Raw genomic sequence first — 19653 nt, 5'->3', positions numbered from 1 at the left:
CAAATTCAAATTGAATTTAATCAAACTAATGTTCATTTAACCAAGCTGCATTAATCAAATTTAGAGCAAGGAAAACATAAAAACATTTCCTCTCTTTTTTATTTTGTTGTGGTCTTTGTCTGTCTGCTGTTGAGTACAGGGAAAACAGTGCACAGGGGGTTTATGAAAGAAACAGTTGCTTATTATTATTGAGGAATGCTCAGACTCAACTATAAAGTAACTCTGAAGGCCATAAAGCCAAGACAATTAGCTAAGAGAGGCTGAAAAGCTCTGTAGAGCTGCAAAGTTTATTCTCCTTGATTTCAGGAATACAAGAGACCACTTTCAATTTAAGGTTAGTTGATTAAAATATTACATTATAGGCAACAAGAATTCCAAAAGTCCTTGTAACATTAACATTGCTCTTACTCTTTTTCCTTAATGTTGTTTCCTTAATGTATATATATATATATCTGGATGAGGGCTGATGGTTGTTAAAAATGTAAGCAGTACCTTGTGCTGTGGGAAGTCATCCAATGTGACTTCTTGCAGCAGTCTCCTAGAAAGTGTTACACTGCTCTTCCCACCCAGAACCTGGTTTACTACCTCCGATCCACGAGAGCCACACTTGCGTTCCTGTCTGCTGGGTGGTGCACTCGGTGACAGGCAACGTGTAGGGGCCATCCCAGCTAGTTCAGCTCTCCCACTGGATGGAAACTGAGTTTGAATATCAGTGGTAGCTGGACTGAGGTCTTTTGGTGATGTCTGGTCCCTGTTATGAGATTCAGGATGGACTTTCAGTTGCTCATTCAAAGCTGGATCAGGGGTTTGGGGGGTAGCAGGGTTGGACTCAACACTAGTTCTTTGTTGCTGGAAGGAGGTGTAGCCCTTATCCTGAAAGAAATACAAGGAATAAGTGAACAATTGTTTTAAATGATTGTAAAATCCACTGTAAAAAACATAGGTTGCCATGACCTAAGAATATACTGGATGCTTTCTGTTTCCATGTTTCTGATGTTAGCTGAACAACTTTAATGTTATTCTCTGCTATTTAGATTGATGTGTGCTTAATGAAACATGATAATGAGATGGCAGTCACTGGGATTGACTAGGTGTTGGTGGCTTACTTTTAAATTAACCTCACGTTTAAAAAGGCTAATGACATTCTCCGTAATTCTGCTAATCTTTCCCACCTTCAGATTGAAAGTTAGCACTCAGTAATGTCATTCAAAATTTGATGCCTACCAATCAGGTTACATAACACAGTGCACTTACAGGCACAGTACATGATTCTTTTCAACATTAAAAGAATACTCTGAAAAGTTTTGAATTTTAAACAGTCACCCCTGTAGGCTTGAAAGATACGTGATTCTGAAAAGTTTGCTCTTTCACTGAGGACGGCAGCTGGATTCACAACAGCAACAATGGATTCCAATTGTGACCCAGTTTCACTGCAAAAAAAAAAAAAAAGTATCAAAACACCCACAGAAACTTTTTGGGGAAAAAAGACTCCTGTAGCAAAAACCACTTCTGTCACACTACAACACATGATAACCAATTGACCATCCTGCAGATATAGGCAAGTGTAGTGAATGTAGATGTAAAGAGCTAACATGAAGCTGGCTACGCTGTGTATTTAGCCATTGGAACATACCATTTATACAGTATGTGTGGACAGAGCACAAGTGATTATGCTGAAGAATTGGTGGAGAGTTTCTATGGACGTTTTGATACTTCTTCTTTCACTGTGAAACTGGGTCGCAGCTGGAATCCATTGGGACTGTTTGTGAATCAAAGCTGCTGTTGTCCACGAAGCAGCAAGCTACAAACTTTACAACGCTCCTATTTAAGTCTACGGGGGGGGGGGGGGGGGGATGTTTTATATTCCAAACATACAGTGACAAAAAAGTTCGCAAACCCTTTGGAATTACCTGTATTTATGTTTAAATGGTTAGATAAAATATGGTTAGATCTTCATCCCAGTCACAATTATGAACAAACACAATGTATTCTGACTAACACAATCATTGTATTGGTCTTGTCTATATTGAACACATAATTCACAGTGTAGGCTGGAAGAGATATGTGAACTCCAACACTAATGACATCAACAAAAGCTAATTGGAGTCAAGAGTTTGAAAACCTGCAGTCGAATCAATGAAACAAGATTGGAGGCATTGGTTAGAGCTACTTTGACTTGTAAAAAGTAAGTTTGTAATTCACAAGAAGCATCTGGTGATGTGAATAAAAAGATCTAAGAAGACTTAAGGTCAAGATTTGCATAAAGCTGGAGAGAGTTACAATGTAATCTCAAAGAGTTTAGATATTCATCAGTTAGACAAATTGTCTATAAATGGAGACGATTAAGTTCTTTGGCTACTCTCTCTAGAAGTGGGAGTCCAGCTAAGATGACTCAAAAGGCATTGGGAACAGAATGCCCAATGAGGTAAAAAAAAAAAAAACAAGCCCAGAGTTACAACCAAATGCTTGAAGGAATCACTGTAAAAAATCAACATCTCTGTTCATTTGTAAACGATACACAAATCATGGAGCATCGTCGAATGTAGCATAATATCCATGGCAGAATATCATAGAGGAAGCCACTTCTCTCTAAAAAACACATTACAAAATGCCTGAAGTCTGCCAAAGATCACCCTGACCCTCCACAGCGCTCCTGGGAAAACGTTTTGTGGACTGATGAAATAAAGGTTAAACTGTTTGGGAAGAGCAAGCAGCAAGATGCATGGTGTAAAAAGGGCACTGCATACCAACATGAAATCATCATGCTGAAGGTGAAGCACTGTGTAGGGAGCTTCATGATTTGTAGCTGCTTCGCTGCCATTGAGCCTGAACAGCTCTTTGTCGTTGAGGAGGTAGGAAAATTCCCAAGTTCATCAAAGTATCTTAACAGGATAATGTCAGGGTGGCTGTCTGCCAGCTGAGGCTCAGTACAAGTTGAGCAGGAAAATGACCCTAACATCAAAGAAAATCTATTACAGAATGACTTCAAACAAAGAAAATCCGCCTTTTGGAGTGGCCCAGTCAGAGACCTTAATCCAACAGAGATGCTGTGGAATGACCTCAGTGGGCCATTTACACCAGACATCCTAAGAATAAGTCTGAGCTGACGCAGTTCTGTAAGAAGAATGGTCCAAAATTCCTCCTGAACGTTGTGCAGGCCTGAGTCACAGCTACAGAAAGTGTTTGTTTGTGGTTATTGCTGCCAAATCAAGTCTGACCAGTTATTAACTCAAATGTTCACTTACTTTTTCCACCAGTGCTGTGAATGTTTAATAATGTTTTTAATGACAACATAAAAGATTTAAACTGTTTGTGTTATTAGCTGAGGCACATTGTGTTTGTACTTGTGACTTAATTGAAGATCAGATCACATTTTATGACCAATTAATGCAGAAGTTCAGGTCATTCCATAGGGTTTATTATCTTTTTCTTGTGGGTTTGTGGTGAAATATTTATTTAATATTGTTCCTCTACATTACCTAAACAGTTACTTTAAAAACTGACATTGAGAAGACCAGACCATCACTTGATTATGCATCTTGCCAAATATACTGTATGTCAGATTTGGTTTCCGTATATTGTGAGAGTGATGATCCCTGATTCTGTGCTGAAAAGACACTGTAATAAGAGGCACCCTCCTTATTTCTAGAATATTTTTACCAGTTCTCCATGAAATACATGAAGGGCACAATTGTGAAATACTCACACCCAGGCTGCCAGCATATCTACATATATTAAGTCTATAAGATACCACTGAATCTAACAGCTTGAAGCTTTCCTTAGTACTGCAGGACTCTTCACAGCTCTCTATTTCATCCCTTTGCTGTCTCTTTTTGAGGTGTTTTCTTCATCTCTGAGCTTTGTTTTGGGGTGAAGGGTCATTGTAAGCCCCTTGAGGTTTTTATCTCACTTGCTCCATATGTTATTTGTTTTCGCTCTTCTCTCTATGCTTTATCATTTTCATAAGTGAAAGTGAATAAACAATGAACTATATGTATTATTGAGAAGCTTTATATGGGTGTGGTTGTGAGCATGTGGGTTTGCAGTGTGTGTGCTAGCCTGTGTTTTTAGAGCATGTTGTTTGACGAGTGTTTGAGTGTGAGTGGGATGGATGCAGCTTTTTGCACTACTGCACAGTTATCCCTGCATTGTATCTCATTCATTTTTAAATAGTTAATACACCGAAAGTCCCTTGCTTTGTTTTTAATATTTCTCTATGTTTAAGAACAAATGTTAGCTCAAAAGAATTGCATGAACCTGATGCAACACCTTGAAAGATTATATTGCTTCAAGTTGAGATATGAGCAACCTGCCAGGAATGAATGAAAATCAAAATCATGGCAACCTTTGTCAGATGGCAACTAACCAGAGTTTGGTTTATCACTTACAGCCAGGGTGGTGCAATATGGTCGCTTAGCAAGCTATGGCGCATAGCACTGCAAAGATTAAGTTAAATGCTAATACATATCTCCCAACCTGTGTTGCATGAACACATAAATCTATTTTATACATAAATCTATTTTATTTCATAAACAAATCTGGCATGCAAAGCCTTTGAAATACAGTAGATTGCAACTCTTCACTATTGTTCCTGCAGGTAACATTGTGGGGTTTAATGAGCTGGTCTGTTTAAACTACTCAAGACTAGAGATGCTTTTGGACCTCAAACGCAGTTGCAATGTGTTTTGCCTGTTTTTTTGGTAATATACACAAGCTTTTCTGCAAGATGACATTTAACACAAAAAATAATTTTAATTTCTGTATTCACATATATGCTTCACAGAAAATTGGAACCTAAGCTCTCACTCATTTTGAATCTGTGATGTTTGGTGGCTTCCTTGGAATGTAACCTGTATATCTGACTGATTTGTCCGTTCAAGGTGAGGTCAAGGTCAAGGTCACTGTGACCTCACAAAACACATTTTTAGTCTTGTGAATGTGATATCTCTGGAACACTTTGGAGAAATCTCTCCAAATGTAGCACAAACACTTCACTTAGACACAGAGATGAACTGATTAGATTTTCGTGGTCGAAGGTCAAGGTCACTGTCACCTCACAAAACATGTTTTTTCCATAGCTCAAGAATTCACATACTAATTACCTTCAACTGGACTGGCTGGCACACAAGCACAAGGCAGTAATTATAGTTTTAAATCGTTTTACAGACAGCAGGAGAGACATCACAGTGGTCACACAAAACAAAATTACAGTTTGCAAGCCATGTAAATGACTTAAAATAGTTTAACGTGAGCCATCACTGCTCACTGATGTTTAAATTGTAACTCATCAAATGTGTTTCATGATAACTGAGAAAAAAATGCCCTTCCCTGTTGACATATCAAATCTTTGTCATTACATTTGTCAGTATTGGCTATTATTTTCAACAGGAACCAAACATCTACATTCCCTGGCCACTGCTTCCCTGCCACAATTCCATTATTGAGGAAACACACCCTTTTTAAGGTGTATATTAACAATGATCTGGATATCAATAAAAGCCTTTAAAATCCCTTCAACAAAACCCTCCTGCACCTAATCCACAGCTGGCTATCTGACCTACTGCCACTGGTAATCCTCAATAATGCCAATGTATCAGGAAAACAGTGATGCCAGTCATATTGTATTAATTTAAACCAGCTATGTGTTTCTCGTGTCGACATTGGAACTGAGTCTGTGAAGCAGCAGTTAGCAACGGTGATTAAAGCAAGACTGAATATTTGAAAGAAACAATTAGCAGTCCTGCAGCACAATATGTTTTCAATGTATGTGGCAATATGCAGTGCAGTTTTGAGCTCCACCACACATGGCCTTTCTCCATCAGCCATCATAAAAATCTATCACAAAAAACATTTCACCATGCTCCAGCCCGCTGGAGAGTACTTTATACTTGGAAAAAGTTGTGGTTATCCAATATATGATCTTTTTGGATACCTGAGGGAATAGCCACTGCGTCCTTTTAGAAAAACTGTGTTTTCTTTGGATATTACAAACCAGTGTGATTCTCCCATTTTCCCCTGTGAAGAATAGTCATTTTCAAAATGACCAACTCACTGTAAAGTTGTAGGTGGGAAGGAAGAAAACATAAAAATGGCCTTCTTGCTGGTTGTGTCAAAATACTGAGCACTGCACAGGATCAAATGAACGTACTCTGCTCTCACAGAATGAAATGACTTCTTTTTTCACCCTCTAACCCGAGTTCATACCGAGTGATGGCAGCTGATTTTAATGTGTTAATTTGAAGAGGTGCTCCTTTAAACACACCCCTCAGACACACTTTCAGTGTTATTTCACTGTGCAGTGCTGTAATTTAATTTTTTGTGCATGCATTTCTCTAACCTTAGTTGTCTAATATACTGTAGTTGCTATCAGTTTATTTCCCAGAGCACCAATGGACATTCTCTAAGAAGTTGCACTGGTAGTTTTTACATACAACTATTAGTTGTAACTGTAGCCATAACAATATTAGTGGCAACAGAGCAAATGTCCAGTTGAGACAAGTAATAGAAATGCCAATGGTTGCCAAGCACCCACTCTAGTTTTCAATCATTCAGTCCAGTGATGCATTGTCTTGGTTCAGACAGGTTACAGCAGGTCTTTTGAAAAAAAAAAAGGAATAATAAAAAACATGCTGTACACAATATTCTACTGGTCAAAACCCAGGCAATGCTTTCCTATGATGAGTGTGCGTTTGTTACTTTTAACAGTATTAATATAGGCTCAGGCAGCATTTGGAAATGCTACATGGTCTCTTACACAGCCTGTGTGTGTGTGTGTGTGTGTGTGTGTGTGTGTGTGTGTGTGTGTGTGTGTCTGTGCATGAGTCATGTGATTTTCCCCCTCCTTACCAACAGCAACTACTTGTTTTTTCGTTTTGGGGAGTACTGATAATAAGCTAATAAACAATTTTTGGCTTGCAAGCAATCTAAAATGGCAGCCAAGGAAATTGAGAAGGTTGTGCACTTTAATACAGATATAAAACCGTTCTCCAAACCCACAAGAAATGTAAAATCTACCAACAAATGTCAGCTCTGGATAGAGCTTTACAGGAGATAAGAACCAAGGACCGTACCTGCCGTTTACAAAGGTCACAATAAAAAGAATCCCATTTTTCTAACAATACTATTCTATACGCTTTTTCTGACTAGACCTCCCTGGTTTGAGTTCACATCTGCACATGCACACAATGTTAATGGTGAATGGTGAATCTTGAGAGAGACAATAAGTTACTGATACCAAAACCTGACATTTATTGTTAACGTTTTAGAGAGGACTTCATCGTCCTTGACTCTATTATACATGATCTGGAAATATATTCCATATCCAAATATATTCTATTCATACATGACTACAGGATGTAATCAGTACATTAAAAATACAGTATAGATAAATTTTGTCTTTAACATGGTGCGCAGAATACATTACCTGAATGCCAAAAACACTATATTAAGGCTAATCAGCTGTGCAACAAAATTAGGTTCTTAAGTCTGAATTATCAGATTTATTATAAAGTTTTAAATAAGTAAAAGCAATTAGCATTTCTTTGAAGATAGTCATCTTTGTACTCGTAGTTCAACTGTTGAATTTCTCTGCTCAGCATAAAGAAAAATACTATTCTTTATTTTAAATCTCAGAGCTATTAAATTATCTGATGATAAATAAAGCCACTGACCTTTGAAGTTAAAGTGTACTGTGAAATGTGTAATATTACAATGATACAATTTATATTTTTGTATTATTTAAAAAAATATGTATATATATTTTTCTATGTGTATACTACTTTTATGTTTACCTTGCTGCACTGTCTAAGAGCCACAAAATTTCAATCCTCTGTATGTGTGTACATATGGCAGAATTGACAAAATACACAGACTGCAAAATACAAGTACACACAGACTGACACTTCAAGTTCAATTCTAAATTCAATCAAATTTAACTGAATCAAACTGTGGGCATTATGTGGCATTTTATGATGGACTGAATATTTGCTGATAAACTGTGATTAAATTGAACTGCTGTTGTAAAAAAATAAAATTACACTCCTAAAATGGGCAGATCACAGTTTTTAAATCCGGCATTTGTCAAAACTACTAGTGTATGTGATGCAATGCATCTAAATTGCTTTCCAGGGCAGATGGTCATTAGTGTCAGCATTAGATACACTTCAAATGCCTGTGCTTCTAAAGTACAGTGTACTTCTGTCTTTACCGCAGAGCAAATGTACCTCATCACTTTCACTGCCGATAAAGTCATCTTCAGGCTGGGCCTCACACCGCCTCCCACTCCTGCTCTGAACCCGGTCATCTCCCATCTCCATCTTCTCCTGGTCACCCTGGCCCTGCCCTCGTTTGGGTGAGTGAGGCTGGGACGAGAAAATGAACACCTCCTCTTGGAGAGTGAGCTGGGGCTCGGACCCTTCATTACTCTCCCAGCTGCTCCAGACCTGCAGGTCAGAGGACAAACCTGGACGAATTGAGCTGGAGCGAGACTCTGCTGGGGTCGGAGCGGCTCTGGAACTTTCCCTTGCAGGACTGAAGCTACCCTCATCTAAAACAAAAGGTTATCAGACAAGACAAAAGCAGGACAGTTTTCACCCAAGCAAGAGTAAATTCCCTTTTTGAAACTGATGCAGTTGCACATTTGTGACATAAAATAATGGAGTTTAGGGCTTTGAGTGTACATATTCTATAATACTTAGTAAGTCCTTCAGAATACTTATAGAGGACTTGGCCATAGAAACTAGTGTATAGAATAATTATAGGAGTTTAATTACAGTGAGTAATAAATCCTTCTTTAATGTTTTCATAATGTGGCTGATGTCATTATAAGTTCATTTGATTATATGCACATAAAAATTCACAATAACAATATGCAAGATTGTAATGAATTCCATTGCTTGCCAAAAGTGAACATTAATTTCTCCTGTACTGACATTTTTGTAGGTTCTGTTAATAGCTCTGATATGCTAATACCTTAATGAGAGTATAACAGTATAAACAACATAATCACTACTAAGAACACCAGTTTATTGCTAAATTGTCACTCATGAAATGACAGCTCTGTCCAAACATGCTTAAAAATATAACTGGCTTTGACATCTATTTTCCAAGCACTAAGATGTTTCTGTTTTTGTTTAAATAAAAACAGTCAATCTTCACAGCAGCGTTGCAATATCTGACATTAGTATGTTCCTGAATGTATATCCAACCTTAAATGAAAGTCGCATCCATTCAGGTGAGCTCGCAAAGAAACAAATCCCTTAACTCCATGATAGGCCTGAGATCAAAGAAAGAGCCACCTCTATCTGAATGACTGAGCACAATTGAACCTCTTGACAGTGTAATCACTTTCTCTAATTGCCCACTGTGTGGCAAACCCTGGGCCCAGGAGATGTCCCTCTGACTTTTATTTAATGTGCCACATTACCATTAATGAACTAACTACTTTCCGTCTGTGGGCAGGGCGGCAGCAAAGGAGCTTACTGCGGTGGAGAAACATCCATAAATGAGCTTTCGGAGCACATGCACTCATTTTGGGAGCACAGAGCGGGTGTAGGTGATCCTGTGTGCCTGTGTGTGGTAGTGGTGGCGAGGTGGGGGGCGGGAAGGGAGTCTGTGGGTTGGAGTAGGGGCTACTTCAACCAAAAAATAAAAAATAAAAAAATCCTGCAAATGGCCTTGACGTGGGTTATGCAAAATTAAAACTGGGGGAACAAATGCGATGGTGTATGCAGCACAGAATGAGGCTCATTAAAATTCATGCAATATTTTGAAGTGATCTAATTTATAAATTAAGAGTAGGAATAGGTGTTTTTCTCAAGTACGAGGGAGCTACTTGGTAAAATCAGAGCATGCAAAGTAGACATCAGTATCGCTCAACATGCATATTATTCTCTTTTGTCTTGTGCTCCCATCGTTCGCTGTCTTTTTACACTTTTCTAACCATCACTCAGTCTGAAAGTGCACATGTCCTCCTGCTGCTGCTTCCTGCTGTCTTGAAACCTCTCTATTCACAGCAGATGTGAGCCTCACCTGCTGCTAGGTGCTCTGTCTTTTCTGTTTGGGTCAGAGGTTGCTGCTCTTGCTCACCAGACGGAGGAGTGCGCCTCTCCCTGGTTTTATTCCTTCTGTGGCGACCAGGCACAGCATCAGAATGGGCTGTTAATAGGAATTAAACACTTTAAGATACAGGACTAAACCATGACACAATCAGCATGCCTAACACCAAATAAGCACAGAATACAACATGCAGGGCACGCAGCTTACCTGACGATGCTAGCCTCTCTCTTCCAGCACTGAGGACCTGTGGCTTCTTTGATCCCTGCTTGTCTGTTGGGGGATGGGGCTGTAACCTGCCAGGTGTTCCTACATAAAGTACTTTCAACATTATAAAAGCTTTATAACACAAAACAGTCACACAACAATGTTATTAAAGCTTGCCAGAAGCCTATCTTTGAACTGATTATGCACCATGAAAATCCCTATTAATGAAGGCATTTCAGTAACTGAGCTTCTTACATTCATTCAGCGCAGAGAGAATACATCCAGCTACATTATGTTCAGCTGAATTAAGAAATTTTAATCCTCCATTTTTGCATTCAGTCATGCTCAAATGATGGTGTATTACAAACTGTAAAAGCTGTTATGAATTGGTTGGGAGAACATAGTCTGTAAGAGTTGGGACTCTTATTTGGTTCATGCGTTGGTTCTTTGGTAATGCTACCGATTCACAGTGCTTAGACGAATAATCGTGTACAATCTGAAGGCCAAATAGAGCCGTGATGAGAGCCATACAGTGTGCCCTTTTGCAGTGGGCAGTTCACTTTAAGTCACACAGCTATTAGCCTAATCTGCACAGGTGCACATTGTATTGATGCCAGACAAAAGAAGCTGCGGAATTTTCAAGGTTCATTCAGGACATAGAATATTCGCAGGTACTGAGTTAGAGCCAGCCAGACACACTAGCAAGTCTTGTAGCTCCTCATTTTCTAATTGCAGTAGCAAAAAAGAGTAATTAAAACAATGTATTATTTTTCAATTAATAATTCAATTCAATTAATTAATCACCATAATTAAATTAATTGTCTTAGAATTGTTATTTTGATTTTAATTTACGTTGTTATTATATCAGCGTCTACATTGTTGTATGGTTTAACACTCAAGAGCACATTCTCAATAGCCCCATTTAAGTTCAGCAAACATATTCTTTCACTTCATCATCTGATCAGTTAATGAAATTTTCACTGCATACCTATGAGACCAAGGTGAAACAACTTCAGAAACATGACACTACGTACTGTGCTTTTGATTTACTTTGTTGGCAAAGAAGAAATATTGGTATTCAAGCTCGGGAAGCTTGCTGAACACTTGTCCAAGAGGGTGAAGATAGAAAGTAGGCATCGCGCTTTTTCCAAATAAGAAACTATAATGTGTGATGTGATGTTCACTGGGCACAAGTGTAGCTTCTCTGGAAATTCCCCAAGAACTTGTCACCTGTATTTTCCTCCCTGGGTTCAGCTTCTTTTTGGTGCATTTCACAATTTCTGCACCTTATTCTCACCCCTCACAGATGGGTAACATATTAAAGGAAAACCCTGAAAAATGAGCAGAAAAACAGGTTGGCTCTGTCTCCACCCATAGGGGGGTCACTGAATGGATTAATGAGTATGAAAATGATGTGACTCATATGCTATAGTCTTCGAAGTCACCAAATCTCAACCCAACTTAACAACTATGGGAGATTTTGGACCTATGTGTTAGACCACCACCATCATCAAAATACAACATGAGGGAATATTTTTTGGAGGAATGTGGTTCCACCCCTCAAGCAGAGCTCAAATGCCAGGTAGTATCAATGCCAAGGCAAGCTAAGGCAGTTCTCATGGTGGCCCAACACTTTACTAAAACCTTTTTATGTTGGTTTTTCCTTTAATTGGTCACCCATCTGTATATACTCAACTACAAACTCACTCAAATGTAACAATTTTTTTCTTTCCTCTCCTATTAGCTGCTTCCATGTTAGCTCCTTTTCACTGGGGTCAAGGATGAGTAGCAGCTTCCATATTTTGGACAAATAACCAGAAAATCACTGGCATGCACAACCAAACATAAAGTAAATAAAAAAAATGAAGCTCTTTGTGTAAAGTATGTTAGTATACAAAGAAACACACTAATGAAGAACGGAAGGAATGATAACAGTGATTTTTATAAAACAGACGACTGACCAGGGCATGTAGAGAGAATGCAGAATAGACAAAACAACACTATTTACTCTTTATCAAATTTACCCTCAGGAAGAGTCAGGGAAGGTCCTTCATGTGATAAATTCTCCCTCAGGTTGGCAATGCTTTGACTTTCTGCAGGAACTTTTTGGTTCATATTACTGAATGGAGATCCCTGTAGAAGACAGCAAAAGAAGGAAAAACGATTCAAAGACAACATATTCTACTTTGCACTCACAGTAATTTATGACACAATGGACCAAATCATTTAGTGGGATATGTGTTTACCGTATTCGAGATAAAGAGTAGACCTCTATCCATTGCGTCTGAGGCTGCACTGTTTTTCCTTCCACTTTGAAAAGGTAGTCCTGAAGCCCTGGAGCCTGACGCTGTGTGTAAAACACCATGGGATCTGGTTTGTCGATAACTGGTTGATCTGGCAGTGCCAGACTGATCAGGAACTGCAACAAAATTCCCATGATTCACTTTCATTGACCATTATTGATCTTTGTGGTTTGAATTCAATTTTCCATGACTATGACTATGCTTAATTTATGGCCTTAATCCTTGGCCTTCAATCATATGGGAAGCATGGAAATTTTAAGCAATTTCCTCAACCTACTGTCAGTCATACTAATGATCAAGTAGCCACTGCAACTTGCAAAGGTTATGCCTCAGATTTACATAGGTCACATAGTTCATATAGATGAAAAATGCAAGCTTGAAGACAGTTCAGTTCAGCCAGAAGGGCTCAGAGCAGCATTTTTAAGATCACTGAGGAGCCGCCTTCACACTTGAGACAAAACCCTTTGAAAGTCACTTTTTTTTTTTTTTTACTATGAACAGAATAATTTAAAAACAAGCTTTTTATACATTATGTACTGGAGTATGTTTCTGAGATGTGATACACTATACTGCAAAGATAACCAGAGTAGACTATAAATTTCTGTTTATCTCAAGTCCAGTCACAGAATAGCTGAACTGAGCACAAGAGTCAGCTGCATGTGTCAATTCAGTATTAATGATGTTTTACACGATTCTGTTAACAGCAGCAGACGGAGCCTATTGATCAAAACATGCAGTTTACACACAAAGAAAACAAACGGTTGAATATAAATTAGCCTCTGCTGCTGAGCTGATTGAGTTGATGTCTTTTCTTTAATCTATCAGTCTGTTCCATATCATTATGTGAAAATAATGGGCTGCAGTGGGAGTCGTGACATGGCCATGACCTGACCTTGCTGTATCTGTGCCAGGGCTCATTAGGACAACTCCACCGGTGCTAACAGCAAAACACACTTTCTGTCTGATCCGCATCAGAGCAGATAGAGAGAGAGAGAGCACACACTTACAGTCCACACAAACACATAAGACCGACAAGATGATACCAGACAAAGCTGAATTGGAGGTGCTTAGAGTGAAGAAAAAGAAAAAAGTCAGACTCCTTTGATGCAGAAGATTCAACAGTGAACACTGAAAATGACCCAGGTTTAGGAATGAGTACATCTCAGTATGCTTTAAATCTGCAGCAGCCCATAAAAGAATATGGTAACAATGGTAATAAAATGAAATATATGATAGTTATATATAAATATTTTCAGCAGAGATTTTGATCTGTGAAAATGTATTGACCTTGACAATAACAGAATGTCTTTGGTGTACTGAGGTTTGTTTGTTGTTGCATGACAAAACTGCCATAGTTTACTTTTAACAGTTTCTGACAGATTGGGTTCTGAAGCAACAATATTCACCACACAACTTTCGTCACAGTTAAATTGGATGCCTACTTTAATAGAAATCGTTTTAATTATGATTAGCAATGTTATGCTAATAATGCAGATGCTAATTATGAAAAGCTATTTTTTGCTTGTGGTTACTGCTCTCTTCTGTGGGCATTGCCGGTTGACTCAACATGACTTAGACAGCTGTCAGAACAAATAAATAAGCGCTGATAAAAAAGGCCACAGAGGCGGCAGAACTGGATTACTGGTGCATGTCTTTTTATATGAGGAGATAATTGCAGCTCTCTGAGTACAGGTGAGGTGCAAATGAACACAAAAATGAAGACCACAGGAATTTCATGCGAGGAAAACAAATCGATTATCATCATAGTCTCTGTGGAGAAAACAGTCCCCTCATGTGCAACCATCTCCTGAACCATGATACCTCTTTGTATCCTTCTATATATTGTAAATGTATGAATTCACACCTGCAGAATTGCTGCCAAAAGTTAGTCCCAGAACAACAGATTCTATGAACCTGCTGCTGTGGTGCATTAGAGAAGACAGACGCTAAATGACTAAAAGTAAAGTATGTGGACTGAATATTTTGTGCTTGTTCAACATTGTATTCTAAAACCATGGGTATTAATATGCTGCTATAAAAGCCTCCACTCTTAGATTTTAGAAACAGGCAGCAGGGATTTTCTCCCATTCAGCCACAAGAGCATTAGTGAGCTGGCCACTGATGTTAGATGTTAAGGCCTGACTGAATTCCAATTCATCCTAAATGTGTTGGTTGGGGCTGAGGTCAGGGCTCTGTGCAGGCCAATGAAGTTTTTCCACATCAAGCTCCAAAAGCCATTTCTTTACAGACCTTGCTTTGTGCACAGGGGCTTTGTCATTTTAAAACAGGAAACGGCCTTCGCCATACACTCACCATAGCACCACAGTATAGCACGCTACTATCTAAAGTATCATTGTATTATATAGAAATAAGATTTCCCTTGACTGAAATGAGGGATCTAGCCTAAAGCATGAAAAACAGCCCTTCATCAAAATAGCACAAAAGTATGTGGACTAGGGTTCCCTTTTGGCCACATAATGCAAGTTGTTTGCTTTGTTAACTTAGGTAAGATGTTGCTGTGTAACCTGAAATTCATTATACTTTTTTATACTAAGAATATGTTTGCTGATTTATTTATTGATCAAATCAGAATCCTTTGATTTTATCTTACCTACCACAGTCAGAGCTCACAAGGCCAGTCTTCATGTCTACCCTCTGCAAATTCTCCATGTTCAGCATCTGAGTTACATGGTTTACATCTGGTGGGAACTGGCAGCTGCGAGGGAGCAAGTCCATGAGTCCAGCTCCACCGAGAAACATATCTAGATTTAAAATGAGAACAATGTCAGATTAATCATATTCATAGAATAAACCAGAAATAGATTATCATGACATGACATCACATAATGGAGGTAACACTTTGATCAACTAACAAATACAAAATGACAAGCTGTCTTTACTGGCAGGTAGTGTTGGTGTGCACAAAGTTGCCAGCACTGAGTGCAGCTGTTGGCACTGCTGAGCTAAATCAGAGTAATACAAAAAAAACACCACTAAGCTTTCAGCCAGCTACCACAGAGAACAACTAGCTGTCTGACTCTCTCTCCAAACACAATTTCATATGAACTCACAAGAAATCTATGCAAAGATTGTGAACTTGGTTCACTGCTTAGCTATTGTGTCTCTTTAATAACTACTCATTGAGGGGACTTTAGGTAACCTGATAAAACTCTGCTTTTCCATGAATCATTTAGGTGTGACCAAGTACATTACCATCATCTGACATTCCTGTGGGCTCTGTTTTCATGGTGAAGATTCTGCGTACTTTACACGTAGCAAACAAAGTGATGCCATCCAGTGTCAAAAGTCCCTTGAACAGTTCAGCGGTGAATGAGACAAGGTCGATGCACAAAGTAGACCACTGAGACAATAGAAACAATGACTATGTAGTTACAAGGATTCCTCAGAGATACAGCTCAAGACCTTTTATGAAATATGAACATGGGTGCTGAAAAAAGCTCATAGCTAAAAGCCAATCTAAAAATACTAGAAGAACCTGTCAAGGATAAGTTAGCGACTTACAATATTCCGTTTCAGTCCCACAAGAGGTATCTTTGCATGTAAAAGTGTGGCAGTCAACTCTTTGTGCACTGTTGATAGGTGAAGTCTTCTTTTCAGGTGTTCTGAATCAGTTATCCTGTGAATAACAAACAACAGACCAGAACATTAATTATCACCACCATCAGTGGCAGCACTAAGAAATCCTGACCAGAAAGACTGCTGTTCAGGTATCAAGTGTTGTGAAATCTGACATGAGACACACAAATGGAAGAGGAGCAATGGCAAAGTTCCCCTGATTCTTAACATGATTGTGGTAAGTAACTTATGGTAAGAAACTGCTTCCTCTATGTAAACTGTATGTTGTATAAAACCACAGCCTGCAACTATAATAATATGAATTTCAGCATGAAGCGAATTCACAAATGAAGAGCTTTAATCAAAATTAACACTTCATAAAGACTTCAAATATAGACTCCAGCATGGCCTCGGTTGCATTAGCTGTTTTTTATTAACCATAAGAACATTGGTGTCTCACAGGAATATCAACAAAAGCTCACTGAAGTAGATTACACAATCAAAACCGCCTCTGGTAAAATCAGCACTTGACATCCACACATTATTCTACATTTTACAAATCTGGCTTATTAGTTTGTAACCTTGTACAATTAACAATTTGTTGGTGAGATAAAAGCCTTCTTTGCAGCAAATAGTTTAGCAATATTTTAATATTTAACAGTTATTTAAACAACTACATAACAATCATTTTAAAAATTATGCATTCCATTTTTCAGGTGGCTCAAGGGGTTTCTTACTGAATACAAATAAGATGTCTTCTACTCAGTTTTTAGTGGTCTGAGGGGAATTTCCTGTGATTCATTATTTTGTTAATTATCATCTGTATTTTACTGTATATCACAATATTAACTCTTCTTAGTTACTCTTAAATGAAATGAAAATGTTCATTTACTCCATGAAAGATTATCTATGTCAAAGATTTGAAATCCAAAACAGCTCCCACAAGCTGTCATGTCCTCTTTATTTATTTATTTATTTATTTATTTTTTGTTAAACTGACTGGTGTACTTACATCAGCTCAATGGAAAAATCTCTGCACTGAGGAATATTCACTTGAAGGACCAAGAATCTTTGGAGAAGCCCAACTAAGAAAAAAAAGAATAGGCAAAAAAATGAATTACTATTGACAAGTGGAAATAAGCAAAACAACCTTAATAAATGAGCACAAGTATGGCAGTGACTTACGAGACATTTTCCCATTCTCTGGCAGTTGCATCTTGACTGTCTGGCTGCTTCCCTCCAGACAGTAAACAAATCCTTTGACTTCTTTATTATACTCCTGAGGGAAGAAATAATACAGAGGAAGACTTGCTAGGTCTAAGTCCTTGCTGAGCATGACCAGTTTTGTGTACCTGCAGTGTGACTGCTCTCATTGACTGCAAATGCTTGTTTTTGAGAGACTATATAATCTTTGAGTCTGTGTCAAAAAGAGCTATGTTGTGACATGAAAAAAAATCTCAGTGGTAGTAGCAGTCGAAAATGCCAGCAGTGTTCTTCTGCATCTACAATAAAGATTTTCTCTCTCCCCTCTCTAACAATTCAATTCAGTGATAACATGAGATCGTATTTTCCCTGGGTTTACAATGACACTCTCATCAGGTCTAACACTAGCAATCCAGAATTTCAGGTGGGAATCTAAAAATTTGATGTAAGACTGTGATTTTATGGACCAGTTAGCTCTATAGCAGCGGTCCCCAACCACCGGGCGCGGAGGCACAGAAAGAATAAATAATTTATACTATTTCACTTTACTAACTATTGGAGTCTGCGGGATGTTTTATTTTGAAAAATCCGTCTGTTCCTCGTGATACCGCTTGACACGCCAGTCTCTGTCATGGCTGTGATGCCCGACAAATTACTAGCAAGCTAACTAGCTAAAATAAGTTAAAAGCAAATGTCTCTGGACAGCGCCTTTTTAAAGGGAGAAAGGCCCAACGATGAGACAACAGAAAAGCCTAAGACTGTCAAGAAAAACAAAGCTGCATTTAGTGGGAAATACCAGAAGTCCTACTTAAAATACGGCCTTGAATATGTGAACAGGTGGTTGACATGCTCCAGGCCCCCTCTACATAATATGTGTCAACAGGCTATCAAGTGAAGCAATGAAGCCTTCAAAACTGCTTTGACACATAGAGACAGAGTAACCCGCATTAAAAGACAAGCCTGAACCCAGTTTCTTTGAAGAAAAAACGTGAACAAGAAGGACAGAAGCAAGTCTTCAGGGCCACCACAGCAACAGGTGTAGCTGCACTGAGAGCACCGAACTTCACAGCTAACCGTGCTGCTAAGGCTAAGGAGAGCTGATGCTGCCTGCTGCTGCGTTATGGTAAGTTGTATTTATTATGCACTTTACGTTTGTTTGTTTTAATGTCGAATCTATATTCCTGTAATTTTACCCCTCCCACCCCCCACCCAAAGACGGCTGGTCCGTGAATATACATCTCACATGGGCACCTATACTGTGTCAAGCTACAGACCTGCTTTTCTTTTGAAGCATAGTCTAAATGTTAAATTTTTAATTCACTGTCTCATTCAGGGGAGATAATTCAGCTCTGTGTTCACTGAGTGTGTGATGTTTAGCTAACTAATACATTACCTATATGGGTCTTGTAGGTGCAAGCTTGACTAAATTTGATTCTGTGTTATAAAGAGGGTGTTTAATCACTGTAAGAATGAGCTAAGCTAAACTAGCAACGCTGAAACCTCACCTTATGTATGGCTGACGGTCCTCCGCAGAGTTTCCATTTTGCTACAGGGTCTTTTCCCTGTCCGGTGAAGATCTCAACCACAGCTCCACGCTGCAAGAGACAGAATGAGCTGTCATTATCAGCCTATAGCAATGTTACAGGCTAAAAACTCACACCAGTCCAACGAATACATATCATTAAAGAGCTGCTTTTCAAGAGTAGCAGTCGTAAGTTAACTGAAATGAGTTAAAATAAACGTACCTGGTAACTATTCCTGAACATTTTATGTAACGTCACGTGAACGGTGTGGGGGGGAATTTAACGTGTTTATTTACCCACGTTAAGTATGCTGGTTGTTATATTGTCCCAAAGCGTTTCAAAGACTGAAATGCTGCACATCTCATCGTTTGCAACAGGTAAACAAGATGGAAGCTAGTGTATTGAACTGTGGGACTGCGGTTAGCTAACGCAGGTTACGTCTCCATGGTTACGCGACGCTACTGTGGCAACCAGCAACGGTTGGACGAAATCGAACCAAGACGCTGCCGTTAACTATCTAATAAACCGGTAATAATGTTCGCGTAAGAATAGTTAGCTTCGGGGGCCATGTCCATGACAACATTAGTGACACTACTGAGTAAATGAAAGATGGTCCACATAATTTATTGACACAGTATAGGCTACTGTTAGTAGCGAGCTGGTGACAGTATGACAGAGTAATGTAACAGTAGTACATGTAGTATTGTTTTGTTCAGCACATACACTTGAGGTATTTGACTGAGTGGTTGTGCAACATGTCATGACCTGTGCCAATTCTTCGAGATGTC

The 19653-nt window shown here is 38.8% G+C and overlaps 1 protein-coding gene across 1 annotated transcript in view; it reads right to left on the bottom strand.

Moving 5' to 3' along the window:
* Positions 1 to 19360, bottom strand: part of cfap20dc (CFAP20 domain containing) — a 30248-nt gene extending 10888 nt beyond the window's left edge. Inside the window, 13 exon segments of the mRNA XM_051074621.1 lie at positions 493 to 873; positions 8223 to 8545; positions 10030 to 10155; positions 10264 to 10362; positions 12285 to 12393; positions 12507 to 12679; positions 15179 to 15325; positions 15777 to 15924; positions 16086 to 16200; positions 17152 to 17224; positions 17325 to 17418; positions 18848 to 18937; positions 19088 to 19360. Of these exon segments, the coding sequence (XP_050930578.1) occupies positions 493 to 873; positions 8223 to 8545; positions 10030 to 10155; positions 10264 to 10362; positions 12285 to 12393; positions 12507 to 12679; positions 15179 to 15325; positions 15777 to 15924; positions 16086 to 16200; positions 17152 to 17224; positions 17325 to 17418; positions 18848 to 18937; positions 19088 to 19108 (1899 nt within the window). The 5' untranslated portion in view covers positions 19109 to 19360.
* Between the last annotated feature and the right edge of the window lie 293 nt (positions 19361 to 19653).

The sequence above is a fragment of the Lates calcarifer genome, linkage group LG12 (assembly GCF_001640805.2).
Source record: "Lates calcarifer isolate ASB-BC8 linkage group LG12, TLL_Latcal_v3, whole genome shotgun sequence".
NCBI lineage: Eukaryota > Metazoa > Chordata > Actinopteri > Centropomidae > Lates > Lates calcarifer.
Note: the sequence above shows the minus strand (reverse complement) of the source record. Positions and strands in the feature narration are given on the sequence as shown.